The following is a 12,164-nucleotide window of genomic DNA, read 5'->3' on the forward strand; positions in this document are numbered from 1 at the left end:
ATGGTGCGCTTCTTAATTGCGCCTCCGCCCTCCACATCAGTGCAATTCTTGGAAGTTTCTTAGGCAATTTCTTCAATAAAAACAAAAACGCGGTTTTTGGCGTCGCACGCAGCGTGACCAGGGCTGGGAGAAAAATCGGTAGCACCATCGTTACTATCGATGGTTGGTTAATTCCTCAACCATCGATAGTAACGAGTATAGTAGCTCCTCTCTCTTTCACCTGTCTCTACAAGTTGCAAAACAACCGATAGTTTGACATCTTCTGGTAATAAAAGAGCGTTCAATTCAAATATAGCAAGCTGAGCGCGCTGTTCATATACAGGGAAATTCATTCCTGTCTCTAAACGGTCAGGGAAATTCTCTCCTATTAAACGCTCTCCCGTATGCATTTTTGCGTTTCAAATGTGAGCACAAAAATACCCCAGAAATATACCAAAAATAATATACGTTCACACTTCCATATATACTATAGATAATAAATATTTACCTCAATTTTGATGTTCTGATTAATATTACCATTTAGTTTAGACTTTCAGAACTGAAAGAATAATTTGTTCGATGTTCCCCCATTTACATCGCCGCAAGGGGACCAGAATGTGGCTTATTTCGTGCCCACGTTGAAGAGCACTGCCGCTCACTTTTCGCAGCATGTTGCACGCAGAAGTTACTCTCAAAATTCCTCGCTTTGCGGGAATATTTAAATTGTGATTTGATTTCTACGTGTTTTTGCTTTTCCAAGCAATTCAGAAGCTGGTTCTCAAATAAATTTCAGTAAAAAGCCAACTCTAAGCCTAAAACATCAGAACTTCACAGCAACCTTTTGGTTTCACACCAAACTCACACAAATTTCACACAACATACAGACAAAATTCTCAATATTTGCAATGCTCAAATTCCGTGACATAATTTACTTCGTGGTGCTCACGGGACTGCATGTGTGTGCCGTCATGCAGCCGTCAATTGCGTAAGCAGCGTAAATGTGAATCGGAGTCTGCGGCTGAATGTGGGCTACCAGTACCGTCCCATGATGCTGGCCTGTGCCATGATGTACTCGTTGCTGACGTTGTTTGGTAGGTCTCCTCCCAGAGCTGCATGCAGTCGGTGTCCTCGTCATCTTCATCATCATTTTCCAGTGGATCCGAGAAGGCAGAAGGATCGCAGGCAGAGGTCCCAATGCCACATGAAGCACTCTCCTCTGTACTATCACCAAAGCCGCTCGTCGGGGAACTCAATTCCTCAACAACTTCCTCATCCTCCTCTAATCTTAAAGCCGATTCGGAGGATGTTTTTTTAATCTTCAACAGCTGCCTGCACGGCTGCTACAGTTACAGGTGCTGCTGCTGGTGCTGCTACTGCTGGAATGTTCATCTGATGGGCAACATGAACGCTCAGCTTACCAAGCGCTGCTGCTGGTGGCTACTGCTGCTGCTGTTGCGGCTTCTCTGATTTGTCCTGCTCTGTGGCATTGCCATAATCCGTAGAGAAAACTTCCATTGCCGTCTTGTAGTGCTCGTCCAGCCAGTCCGACTCGTTCTTCACCTTGAATCGCCTTTTGTAGGCATTCAAGCGTTGGATTATGCTCTCCCGATTTTCAATGGAAACTGATGATGGGCCAGAACTGGCAGCAGCGATTCAACGCCGGGTCTCTGCAATAAAAGGTTAATTTCCCGAACCAAAAGGATAATCCATTGACATACCTTGACGCTCTTTAATGATTTGTGCAAACGCACAAACGTAGAACATTTGTGGTACCAGGGACGTGTCTTCAGGGAGCGACGACGACGCTTGAGCACCTGCTGACGTGCGCTGTAGCGCTGCCAAATGATCTGGCCATCGCTGTCCGTGTAGTGGCTGACATAGGAGGTATCACTTCCATAGCCGCCTCCAGGCTGTCCGACACAATGCTGCTGGCATCGTCCCACCGTATTCGACAGTACATGAGGCTGCAGCGTGATCGAGCTGTTGTCCATGTCGGGCACCACTAGGCAGTAGGTTTTCTTATTGATTGAATTTGCGGGCGGTATCGGGTGAGTGGCAGCTGGGTAAGTCGGCTTTGGCTCCTGTGACACATATGTTGGTGTTTGTGATATCTGTGGAGAGTCTTCCACTTCCATGAATGTTTGGTGGGTCTCTAGCGGCAGCTCTCCTGTGGTTTCGGCTATAGCCGAGCTGACCGAGAGGTGTGTTGGTGCCTGGGAAACATCTTTCGGGGTCTGTCTTCCACTTGCATGAGTGATTCCAGCGTTCTCCATGCTCGCTTCTGCTCCATTAGCTGGTCGATTCTCCTGTTGTCTGCCGGAGTAGCACTAACGTTGGCTTTTGCTGGCGCACCCAAGTTGCTTTTGGCGTGCTTTTGTTTCTCGGCTTTGCGCCTCAGTTTTTTCAGTTTTTTATTTTAATGGCCAGTTTGGTGGCCTTCTTGATTTGATTCAACTCATTCTCGTCCTGCTCGTTTGCTTCCGAATTAAAGTAATACGGAAACTCATAAGCATCAAATGCAAAGTAATTAAATCCCTTCGACGGCGGCCCTTCTGTTGGCAACTGCAGAACGGACATGCCTGTGCCTTCCTTGGCCAGAATCCGCTTAAAGTTTTCGCTCTGCTTCGGCGATGAGATGAATGTGATGGCAATGGCCTTTGACTCGAAGCGACCGGAACGCCCCGACCGATGCAAATATGTGACATGATCGTTGGGCGGATCCAAATTGATCACCAGGTTGGCATGATGCGAGTCCACGCAGCGTGCAATCAGATCCGTGTCCACAATGGTGCGCACCGAAAAGATAGCACTGCGATAGCTCTCAAAGGCCTCGGAGCGCTCGCTCTGGGCGAGATCACCACACAGCAGCATGCAGGGTATGCCGCCGGCGTTCAGGTACTTGCAGTACGAATCTGCGCGCATTTTGGAATTGGAAAAGAGAACCGCCTGCTCGTAGTTTAGGTGGGTGAAGATCTTCTTTAGCGCCTCCAGCTTCAGACGCATCTACAGCATGTTGTTGATCTGCTCCGGCAGCTCGTAGACAAACTGCCGAATGCCCAGCAGCACGGTGGCCGCAAGCGATAAGCTATAGTCATATTTGAAGAGGTACATCCTGGCTATCTTCTCGTCAAAATTCTGATCACAGGTGGCATTGCAGGCGATGACCTGACGCTGTCGCGGCAGCAGAGCAATCAAATCATTCACCGTCCTCTGCAGGCTCTCCGTCATGTACAGCTGTCCGGCCTCGTCGAGCACCAGCAGCCGCACGCGGGACGGATTGTACACACCCTTCTCGTGCAGCTGCAGCAGGCGGCCCGGTGTGCCAATGACCACATGACAGTTCCGCAGCTTCTCAAGATCCTTGATCACATCGGTGCCGCCAATAAACGAATTCACCTTCAATTCCCGCATTCTCTGGCCCAAGTAGCGGAATGTATCGTGCACCTGTATGGCCAGCTCACGTGTGGGCAGAATGACCAAAATTCCCGGATAATTCCAATTCACGTTGACCGCCTGCAGCGCCGTCACCACATAGATCAGCGTCTTGCCCGTGCCGCTCTTCAACTGCACCAGCAGATCTGCAACAAAATGTTAATTTTAGGATTCCATTTAAATACTTTACACTTACCCATGCCGGTCAGCGTCATGGGTATGGCTGCAGCTTCAATTTTCGTTGGCGTCTTAAAATTGTTGGCCGTCAGGCCGCTGAGCACCACAGGGCACAGATGCAAATCCGAGAAGTATGGCAGTCGTCCAGCCTCCACGTCGATGGTGCGCTTCTTAATTGCGCCTCCGCCCTCCACATCAGTGCAATTCTTGGAAGTTTCTTAGGCAATTTCTTCAATAAAAACAAAAACGCGGTTTTTGGCGTCGCACGCAGCGTGACCAGGGCTGGGAGAAAAATCGGTAGCACCATCGTTACTATCGATGGTTGGTTAATTCCTCAACCATCGATAGTAACGAGTATAGTAGCTCCTCTCTCTTTCACCTGTCTCTACAAGTTGCAAAACAACCGATAGTTTGACATCTTCTGGTAATAAAAGAGCGTTAAATTCAAATATAGCAAGCTGAGCGCGCATATACAGGGAAATTCATTCCTGTCTCTAAACGGTCAGGGAAATTCTCTCCTATTAAACGCTCTCCCGTATGAATTTTTCCGTTTCAAATGTGAGCAATTAATTAATCGAATTAATTCGAATTAATCAAACAAGATGTGGAGTCCAAAGGTCACGCTGTTAGAAACATTAGTAATATTAAAAGTCGTGTAACCAAAGAGCCATTGAATTTGTTCTACTTAGACATTGAGCCCAACAATAAGAACTTAGATATATACAAAGTTAAACTCATTGGTAACGCAGTTGTTAATATAGAACCACCCCGTAAAACTAAAGAAATCGTTCAGTGTTATCGTTGCCAGGAATTTGGACACACAAAGTCATATTGTGCCAAAACTCACAGATGTGTGAAATGCTCTCTTAACCATCCCAGCAACGTTTGCCCAAAAGATAAAGAGCAACCAGCAAAATGTGCCAACTGCAACGAAGATCATGCTGCTAGTTACAAAGGGTGTAAAGTCTATCAGGATCTTATATCAAAAAAAATAGTAAGCGGGCGCAACCACCAGAGAAACACCAAAGATGACAAAAATAAAAATGACCATGGTACATATCAATCATTTGCTCCGTCTAATAATTCGACCCAACAACCCAAAGATTACCAATCATACGCTCAAGTTGCTGCAGGAAATAGTAACTCGAACAAGTCTCTAGAAAGAATAGAACAGCTTCTAGAAAAACAATCTCAACTTACCAATAATTTACTTAACATGATAATGTTACTTGTAAATAAGCTATGCAAATAAATCTAAACTTAGGAATATGGAATGCCAATGGGCTTTCCAACCATGTAAATGAAATAGCTTTATTTTTAAAAACGAATGCCATTGACGTCATGCTTATTNACCAGCAGATCTGCAACAAAATGTTAATTTTAGGATTCCATTTAAATACTTTACACTTACCCATGCCGGTCAGCGTCATGGGTATGGCTGCAGCTTCAATTTTCGTTGGCGTCTTAAAATTGTTGGCCGTCAGGCCGCTGAGCACCACAGGGCACAGATGCAAATCCGAGAAGTATGGCAGTCGTCCAGCCTCCACGTCCATGGTGCGCTTCTCGCCATTCGCCAAATTATGCCCAATTGCGCCTCCGCCCTCCACATCAGTGCAATTCTTGGAAGTTTCTTAGGCAATTTCTTCAATAAAAACAAAAACGCGGTTTTTGGCGTCGCCCGCAGCGTGACCAGGGCTGGGAGAAAAATCGGTAGCACCATCGTTACTATCGATGGTTGGTTAATTCCTCAACCATCGATAGTAACGAGTATAGTAGCTCCTCTCTCTTTCACCTGTCTCTACAAGTTGCAAAACAACCGATAGTTTGACATCTTCTGGTAATAAAAGAGCGTTCAATTCAAATATAGCAAGCTGAGCGCGCTGTTCATATACAGGGAAATTCATTCCTGTCTCTAAACGGTCAGGGAAATTCTCTCCTATGAAACGCTCTCCCGTATGCATTTTTGCGTTTCAAATGTGAGCACAAAAATACCCCAGAAATAAACCAAAAATAATATACGTTCACACTTCCATATATACTATAGATAATAAATATTTACCTCAATTTTGATGTTCTGATTAATATTACCATTTAGTTTAGACTTTCAGAACTTAAAGAAGATTTTAAGCGATTGATGAATCAATTTGTTGCTTGTTAATCGGTGGTACGGGTCTCCCTCTCTGCCTGTCCCTCTACTTGCTGTCTCTCTGGCTGCATATGTACATAACTACATACATATGTACATACCTACATACATATATACATACATACATAATAATAGTAGACTGTTCTGAAAAAATAAACATTTAAAATAAAATTGAAAAAAAATGTTGTCCGCAACCAACCTTCCGCGTCGACAAGCAAACGTGCACTGAGAATTGGGGCGGACGAGGCCTCCTTATATAGTTGCTTATGTCTGTGAACCTCTTTGCCTGCCTGTCTCTCTTTCTGATATCTGGATGCCTTTTCGTTGGCTATTTTAATGGCCAGTTTGGTGGCCTTCTTGATTTGATTCAACTAATTCTCGTCCTGCTCGTTTGCTTCCGAATTAAAGTAATACGGAAACTCATAAGCATCAAATGCAAAGTAATTAAATCCCTTCGACGGCGGCCCTTCTGTTGGCAACTGCAGAACGGACATGCCTGTGCCTGCCTTGGCCAGAATCCGCTTAAAGTTTTCGCTCTGCTTCGGCGATGAGATGAATGTGATGGCAATGACCTTTGACTCGAAGCGACCGGAACGCCCCGACCGATGCAAATATGTGACATGATCGTTGGGCGGATCCAAATTGATCACCAGGTTGGCATGATGCGAGTCCACGCAGCGTGCAATCAGATCCGTGTCCACAATGGTGCGCACCGAAAAGATAGCTCTCAAAGGCCTCGGAGCGCTCGCTCTGGGCGAGATCACCCGACAGCAGCATGCAGGGTATGCCACCGGCGTTCAGGTACTTGCAGTACGAATCTGCGCGCATTTTGGAATTGGAAAAGAGAACCGCCTGCTCGTAGTTTAGGTGGGTGAAGATCTTCTTTAGCGCCTCCAGCTTCAGACGCATCTACAGCATGTTGTTGATCTGCTCCGGCAGCTCGTAGACAAACTGCCGAATGCCCAGCAGCACGGTGGCCCGTTCGCTATTCGATATCAGTATAAACTTCTCCATCATCCTGGCTATCTTCTCGTCAGAATTCTGATCACAGGTGGCATTGCAGGCGATGACCTGACGCTGTCGCGGCAGCAGAGCAATCAAATCATTCACCGTCCTCTGCAGGCTCTCCGTCATGTACAGCTGTCCGGCCTCGTCGAGCACCAGCAGCCGCACGCGGGACGGATTGTACACACCCTTCTCGTGCAGCTGCAGCAGGCGGCCCGGTGTGCCAATGACCACATGACAGTTCCGCAGCTTCTCAAGATCCTTGGTCACATCGGTGCCGCCAATAAACGAATTCACCTTCAATTCCCGCATTCTCTGGCCCAAGTAGCGGAATGTATCGTGCACCTGTATGGCCAGCTCACGTGTGGGCAGANAATGTGAGCACAAAAATACCCCAGAAATAAACCAAAAATAATATACGTTCACACTTCCATATATACTATAGATAATAAATATTTACCTCAATTTTGATGTTCTGATTAATATTACCATTTAGTTTAGACTTTCAGAACTTAAAGAAGATTTTAAGCGATTGATGAATCAATTTGTTGCTTGTTAATCGGTGGTACGGGTCTCCCTCTCTGCCTGTCCCTCTACTTGCTGTCTCTCTGACTGCATATGTACATAACTACATACATATGTACATACCTACATACATATATACATACATACATAATAATAGTAGACTGTTCTGAAAAAATAAACATTTAAAATAAAATTGAAAAAAAATGTTGTCCGCAACCAACCTTCCGCGTCGACAAGCAAACGTGCACTGAGAATTGGGGCGGACGAGGCCTCCTTATATAGTTGCTTATGTCTGTGAACCTCTTTGCCTGCCTGTCTCTCTTTCTGTCTCTCTGCCTCCTGTCTCTCTGCCTTTCTCTCTGACTGTCTCTCTGCCTGTCTCTCTTCCTGTCACTATGGCTGTCTGTCTGACTGTCTCTCTGAATGCCTCTGCCTCCTGTCTCTCTTCCTGTGTCTTTACCACCACTGGATACAGATATCTGGATGCCTTTTCGTTGGCTATTTTAATGGCCAGTTTGGTGGCCTTCTTGATTTGATTCAACTAATTCTCGTCCTGCTCGTTTGCTTCCGAATTAAAGTAATACGGAAACTCATAAGCATCAAATGCAAAGTAATTAAATCCCTTCGACGGCGGCCCTTCTGTTGGCAACTGCAGAACGGACATGCCTGTGCCTGCCTTGGCCAGAATCCGCTTAAAGTTTTCGCTCTGCTTCGGCGATGAGATGAATGTGATGGCAATGGCCTTTGACTCGAAGCGACCGGAACGCCCCGACCGATGCAAATATGTGACATGATCGTTGGGCGGATCCAAATTGATCACCAGGTTGGCATGATGCGAGTCCACGCAGCGTGCAATCAGATCCGTGTCCACAATGGTGCGCACCGAAAAGATAGCTCTCAAAGGCCTCGGAGCGCTCGCTCTGGGCGAGATCACCCGACAGCAGCATGCAGGGTATGCCGCCGGCGTTCAGGTACTTGCAGTACGAATCTGCGCGCATTTTGGAATTGGAAAAGAGAACCGCCTGCTCGTAGTTTAGGTGGGTGAAGATCTTCTTTAGCGCCTCCAGCTTCAGACGCATCTACAGCATGTTGTTGATCTGCTCCGGCAGCTCGTAGACAAACTGCCGAATGCCCAGCAGCACGGTGGCCCGTTCGCTATTCGATATCAGTATAAACTTCTCCATCATCCTGGCTATCTTCTCGTCAAAATTCTGATCACAGGTGGCATTGCAGGCGATGACCTGACGCTGTCGCGGCAGCAGAGCAATCAAATCATTCACCGTCCTCTGCAGGCTCTCCGTCATGTACAGCTGTCCGGCCTCGTCGAGCACCAGCAGCCGCACGCGGGACGGATTGTACACACCCTTCTCGTGCAGCTGCAGCAGGCGGCCCGGTGTGCCAATGACCACATGACAGTTCCGCAGCTTCTCAAGATCCTTGGTCACATCGGTGCCGCCAATAAACGAATTCACCTTCAATTCCCGCATTCTCTGGCCCAAGTAGCGGAATGTATCGTGCACCTGTATGGCCAGCTCACGTGTGGGCAGAATGACCAAAATTCCCGGATAATTCCAATTCACGTTGACCGCCTGCAGCGCCGTCACCACATAGATCAGCGTCTTGCCCGTGCCGCTCTTCAACTGCACCAGCAGATCTGCAACAAAATGTTAATTTTAGGATTCCATTTAAATACTTTACACTTACCCATGCCGGTCAGCGTCATGGGTATGGCTGCAGCTTCAATTTTCGTTGGCGTCTTAAAATTGTTGGCCGTCAGGCCACTGGGCACAGCTGCAAATCCGAGAAGTATGGCAGTCGTCCAGCCTCCACGTCCATGGTGCGCTTCTCGCCATTCGCCAAATTATGCCCAATTGCGCCTCCGCCCTCCACATCAGTGCAATTCTTGGAAGTTTCTTAGGCAATTTCTTCAATAAAAACAAAAACGCGGTTTTTGGCGTCGCACGCAGCGTGACCAGGGCTGGGAGAAAAATCGGTAGCACCATCGTTACTATCGATGGTTGGTTAATTCCTCAACCATCGATAGTAACGAGTATAGTAGCTCCTCTCTCTTTCACCTGTCTCTACAAGTTGCAAAACAACCGATAGTTTGACATCTTCTGGTAATAAAAGAGCGTTCAATTCAAATATAGCAAGCTGAGCGCGCTGTTCATATACAGGGAAATTCATTCCTGTCTCTAAACGGTCAGGGAAATTCTCTCCTATTAAACGCTCTCCCGTATGCATTTTTGCGTTTCAAATGTGAGCACAAAAATACCCCAGAAATATACCAAAAATAATATACGTTCACACTTCCATATATACTATAGATAATAAATATTTACCTCAATTTTGATGTTCTGATTAATATTACCATTTAGTTTAGACTTTCAGAACTGAAAGAATAATTTGTTCGATGTTCCCCCATTTACATCGCCGCAAGGGGACCAGAATGTGGCTTATTTCGTGCCCACGTTGAAGAGCACTGCCGCTCACTTTTCGCAGCATGTTGCACGCAGAAGTTACTCTCAAAATTCCTCGCTTTGCGGGAATATTTAAATTGTGATTTGATTTCTACGTGTTTTTGCTTTTCCAAGCAATTCAGAAGCTGGTTCTCAAATAAATTTCAGTAAAAAGCCAACTCTAAGCCTAAAACATCAGAACTTCACAGCAACCTTTTGGTTTCACACCAAACTCACACAAATTTCACACAACATACAGACAAAATTCTCAATATTTGCAATGCTCAAATTCCGTGACATAATTTACTTCGTGGTGCTCACGGGACTGCATGTGTGTGCCGTCATGCAGCCGTCAATTGCGTAAGCAGCGTAAATGTGAATCGGAGTCTGCGGCTGAATGTGGGCTACCAGTACCGTCCCATGATGCTGGCCTGTGCCATGATGTACTCGTTGCTGACGTTGTTTGGTAGGTCTCCTCCCAGAGCTGCATGCAGTCGGTGTCCTCGTCATCTTCATCATCATTTTCCAGTGGATCCGAGAAGGCAGAAGGATCGCAGGCAGAGGTCCCAATGCCACATGAAGCACTCTCCTCTGTACTATCACCAAAGCCGCTCGTCGGGGAACTCAATTCCTCAACAACTTCCTCATCCTCCTCTAATCTTAAAGCCGATTCGGAGGATGTTTTTTTAATCTTCAACAGCTGCTTGCACGGCTGCTACAGTTACAGGTGCTGCTGCTGGTGCTGCTACTGCTGGAATGTTCATCTGATGGGCAACATGAACGCTCAGCTTACCAAGCGCTGCTGCTGGTGGCTACTGCTGCTGCTGTTGCGGCTTCTCTGATTTGTCCTGCTCTGTGGCATTGCCATAATCCGTAGAGAAAACTTCCATTGCCGTCTTGTAGTGCTCGTCCAGCCAGTCCGACTCGTTCTTCACCTTGAATCGCCTTTTGTAGGCATTCAAGCGTTGGATTATGCTCTCCCGATTTTCAATGGAAACTGATGATGGGCCAGAACTGGCAGCAGCGATTCAACGCCGGGTCTCTGCAATAAAAGGTTAATTTCCCGAACCAAAAGGATAATCCATTGACATACCTTGACGCTCTTTAATGATTTGTGCAAACGCACAAACGTAGAACATTTGTGGTACCAGGGACGTGTCTTCAGGGAGCGACGACGACGCTTGAGCACCTGCTGACGTGCGCTGTAGCGCTGCCAAATGATCTGGCCATCGCTGTCCGTGTAGTGGCTGACATAGGAGGTATCACTTCCATAGCCGCCTCCAGGCTGTCCGACACAATGCTGCTGGCATCGTCCCACCGTATTCGACAGTACATGAGGCTGCAGCGTGATCGAGCTGTTGTCCATGTCGGGCACCACTAGGCAGAAGGTTTTCTTATTGATTGAATTTGGGTGAGCTGGATGAGTCGGCGTTGGCTCCTGTGACACATATGTTGGTGTTTGTGATATCTGTGGAAGTCTTCCACTTCCATGACTATTTGGTGGGTCTCTAGCGGCAGCTCTCCTGTGGTTTCGGCTATAGCCGAGCTGACCGAGAGGTGTGTTGGTGCCTGGGAAACATCTGTCGGGGTCTGTCTTCCACTTGCATAAGTGATTCCAGCGTTCTCCATGCTCGCTTCTGCTCCATTAGCTGGTCGATTCTCCTGTTGTCTGCCGGAGTAGCACTAACGTTGGCTTTTGCTGGCGCACCCAAGTTGCTTTTGGCGTGCTTTTGTTTCTCGGCTTTGCGCCTCAGTTTTTCCCTTTTTGGCCGCCGAACTGGTTCTGGGCTTGTCATCGTTTGGCGATAGAATGTCTTCCGGCACGGCTACTGGCTGTCTGCCACTGTGGGATATGTTTTAACCTCAAATTCTAGATTGTTTTGCTTTTCCTCCTGCACTACAGCGGGAGCGATAAGAACTCCTTGTGGGGCACATTCCTAAACGATTTGTTGCCCTGCAGCTGCTTCTGTGACCTGCGTATTTACCTCCACTGGATACACATATCTGGATTCCTTTTCGTTGGCTATTTTAATGGCCAGTTTGGTGGCCTTCTTGATTTGATTCAACTAATTCTCGTCCTGCTCGTTTGCTTCCGAATTTAAGTAATACGGAAACTCATAAGCATCAAATGCAAAGTAATTAAATCCCTTCGACGGCGGCCCTTCTGTTGGCAACTGCAGAACGGACATGCCTGTGTCTGCCTTGGCCAGAATCCGCTTAAAGTTTTCGCTCTGCTTCGGCGATGAGATGAATGTGATGGCAATGGCCTTTGACTCGAAGCGACCGGAACGCCCCGACCGATGCAAATATGTGACATGATCGTTGGGCGGATCCAAATTGATCACCAGGTTGGCATGATGCGAGTCCACGCAGCGTGCAATCAGATCCGTGTCCACAATGGTGCGCACCGAAAAGATAGCACTGCGATAGCTCTCAAAGGC

General features: G+C 47.0%; 6 protein-coding genes and 1 pseudogene across 7 annotated transcripts; 2 read left to right on the top strand and 5 right to left on the bottom strand.

The window, feature by feature from the left end:
- Nucleotides 1-878: 878 nt before the first annotated feature.
- LOC117591251 lies at nucleotides 879-11,683 on the bottom strand. 2 transcript variants are annotated; one of them, XM_034284435.1, is made up of 3 exons: nucleotides 11,099-11,683; nucleotides 1,698-1,979; nucleotides 879-1,646 (listed from the first exon to the last, which is right to left on the bottom strand). In XM_034284435.1, the coding sequence occupies exons 2-3, from the start codon at nucleotides 1,968-1,970 to the stop codon at nucleotides 1,575-1,577; spliced, it is 345 nt and encodes a 114-aa protein (XP_034140326.1). In that variant the 5' UTR covers nucleotides 1,971-1,979; nucleotides 11,099-11,683; the 3' UTR covers nucleotides 879-1,574. The 2 variants fall into 2 exon arrangements, with proteins under 2 accessions (XP_034140326.1, XP_034140325.1); XM_034284434.1 differs by lacking the exon at nucleotides 11,099-11,683 and having other exon boundaries at nucleotides 1,698-2,267.
- Nucleotides 915-1,684, top strand: LOC117591252. Its single transcript, XM_034284436.1, has 2 exons — nucleotides 915-1,070; nucleotides 1,134-1,684. The coding sequence occupies exons 1-2, from the start codon at nucleotides 934-936 to the stop codon at nucleotides 1,444-1,446; spliced, it is 450 nt and encodes a 149-aa protein (XP_034140327.1). The 5' UTR covers nucleotides 915-933; the 3' UTR covers nucleotides 1,447-1,684.
- LOC117591267 (ATP-dependent RNA helicase SUB2-like) lies at nucleotides 2,383-2,982 on the bottom strand. The gene has a single exon (XM_034284462.1). The coding sequence runs from the start codon at nucleotides 2,980-2,982 to the stop codon at nucleotides 2,383-2,385; it is 600 nt and encodes a 199-aa protein (XP_034140353.1).
- On the bottom strand, nucleotides 2,983-5,515 carry LOC117591281 (probable ATP-dependent RNA helicase DDX20). The gene is made up of 2 exons (XM_034284479.1): nucleotides 5,000-5,515; nucleotides 2,983-3,557 (listed from the first exon to the last, which is right to left on the bottom strand). The coding sequence occupies exons 1-2, from the start codon at nucleotides 5,139-5,141 to the stop codon at nucleotides 2,983-2,985; spliced, it is 717 nt and encodes a 238-aa protein (XP_034140370.1). The 5' UTR covers nucleotides 5,142-5,515.
- Nucleotides 7,764-9,769, bottom strand: LOC117591282 (annotated as a pseudogene).
- On the bottom strand, nucleotides 9,998-11,102 carry LOC117591254. The gene is made up of 2 exons (XM_034284439.1): nucleotides 10,817-11,102; nucleotides 9,998-10,765 (listed from the first exon to the last, which is right to left on the bottom strand). Exons 1-2 carry the CDS (start codon nucleotides 11,087-11,089, stop codon nucleotides 10,694-10,696), a joined length of 345 nt encoding a protein of 114 aa, XP_034140330.1. The 5' UTR covers nucleotides 11,090-11,102; the 3' UTR covers nucleotides 9,998-10,693.
- Nucleotides 10,034-10,803, top strand: LOC117591253. The gene is made up of 2 exons (XM_034284438.1): nucleotides 10,034-10,189; nucleotides 10,253-10,803. The coding sequence occupies exons 1-2, from the start codon at nucleotides 10,053-10,055 to the stop codon at nucleotides 10,563-10,565; spliced, it is 450 nt and encodes a 149-aa protein (XP_034140329.1). The 5' UTR covers nucleotides 10,034-10,052; the 3' UTR covers nucleotides 10,566-10,803.
- Nucleotides 11,684-12,164: the final 481 nt, after the last annotated feature.

Source organism: Drosophila guanche, unplaced genomic scaffold (assembly GCF_900245975.1).
Source record: "Drosophila guanche unplaced genomic scaffold, DGUA_6, whole genome shotgun sequence".
Classification (NCBI taxonomy): Eukaryota; Metazoa; Arthropoda; class Insecta; order Diptera; family Drosophilidae; genus Drosophila; species Drosophila guanche.

What these genes read in the sequence shown, in the direction of transcription:
- LOC117591254 (XM_034284439.1), bottom strand. Translation starts at nt 11,089, where the DNA reads ATGGACAACAGCTCGATCACGCTGCAGCCTCATGTACTGTCGAATACG. An exon ending in AATCATTAAAGAGCGTCAAG is followed by an intron (nt 10,766 to 10,816) that starts GTATGTCAATGG and finishes CTTTTATTGCAG; the next exon opens with AGACCCGGCGTTGAATCGCT.
- LOC117591252 (XM_034284436.1), top strand. Translation starts at nt 934, where the DNA reads ATGTGTGTGCCGTCATGCAGCCGTCAATTGCGTAAGCAGCGTAAATGT. An exon ending in CTCGTTGCTGACGTTGTTTG is followed by an intron (nt 1,071 to 1,133) that starts GTAGGTCTCCTC and finishes ATCATTTTCCAG; the next exon opens with TGGATCCGAGAAGGCAGAAG.
- LOC117591281 (XM_034284479.1), bottom strand. Translation starts at nt 5,141, where the DNA reads ATGGACGTGGAGGCTGGACGACTGCCATACTTCTCGGATTTGCATCTG. An exon ending in CATGACGCTGACCGGCATGG is followed by an intron (nt 3,558 to 4,999) that starts GTAAGTGTAAAG and finishes ATTTTGTTGCAG; the next exon opens with ATCTGCTGGTGCAGTTGAAG.
- LOC117591253 (XM_034284438.1), top strand. Translation starts at nt 10,053, where the DNA reads ATGTGTGTGCCGTCATGCAGCCGTCAATTGCGTAAGCAGCGTAAATGT. An exon ending in CTCGTTGCTGACGTTGTTTG is followed by an intron (nt 10,190 to 10,252) that starts GTAGGTCTCCTC and finishes ATCATTTTCCAG; the next exon opens with TGGATCCGAGAAGGCAGAAG.
- LOC117591251 (XM_034284434.1), bottom strand. Translation starts at nt 2,252, where the DNA reads ATGGAGAACGCTGGAATCACTCATGCAAGTGGAAGACAGACCCCGAAA. An exon ending in AATCATTAAAGAGCGTCAAG is followed by an intron (nt 1,647 to 1,697) that starts GTATGTCAATGG and finishes CTTTTATTGCAG; the next exon opens with AGACCCGGCGTTGAATCGCT.
- LOC117591267 (XM_034284462.1), bottom strand. Translation starts at nt 2,982, where the DNA reads ATGCGTCTGAAGCTGGAGGCGCTAAAGAAGATCTTCACCCACCTAAAC.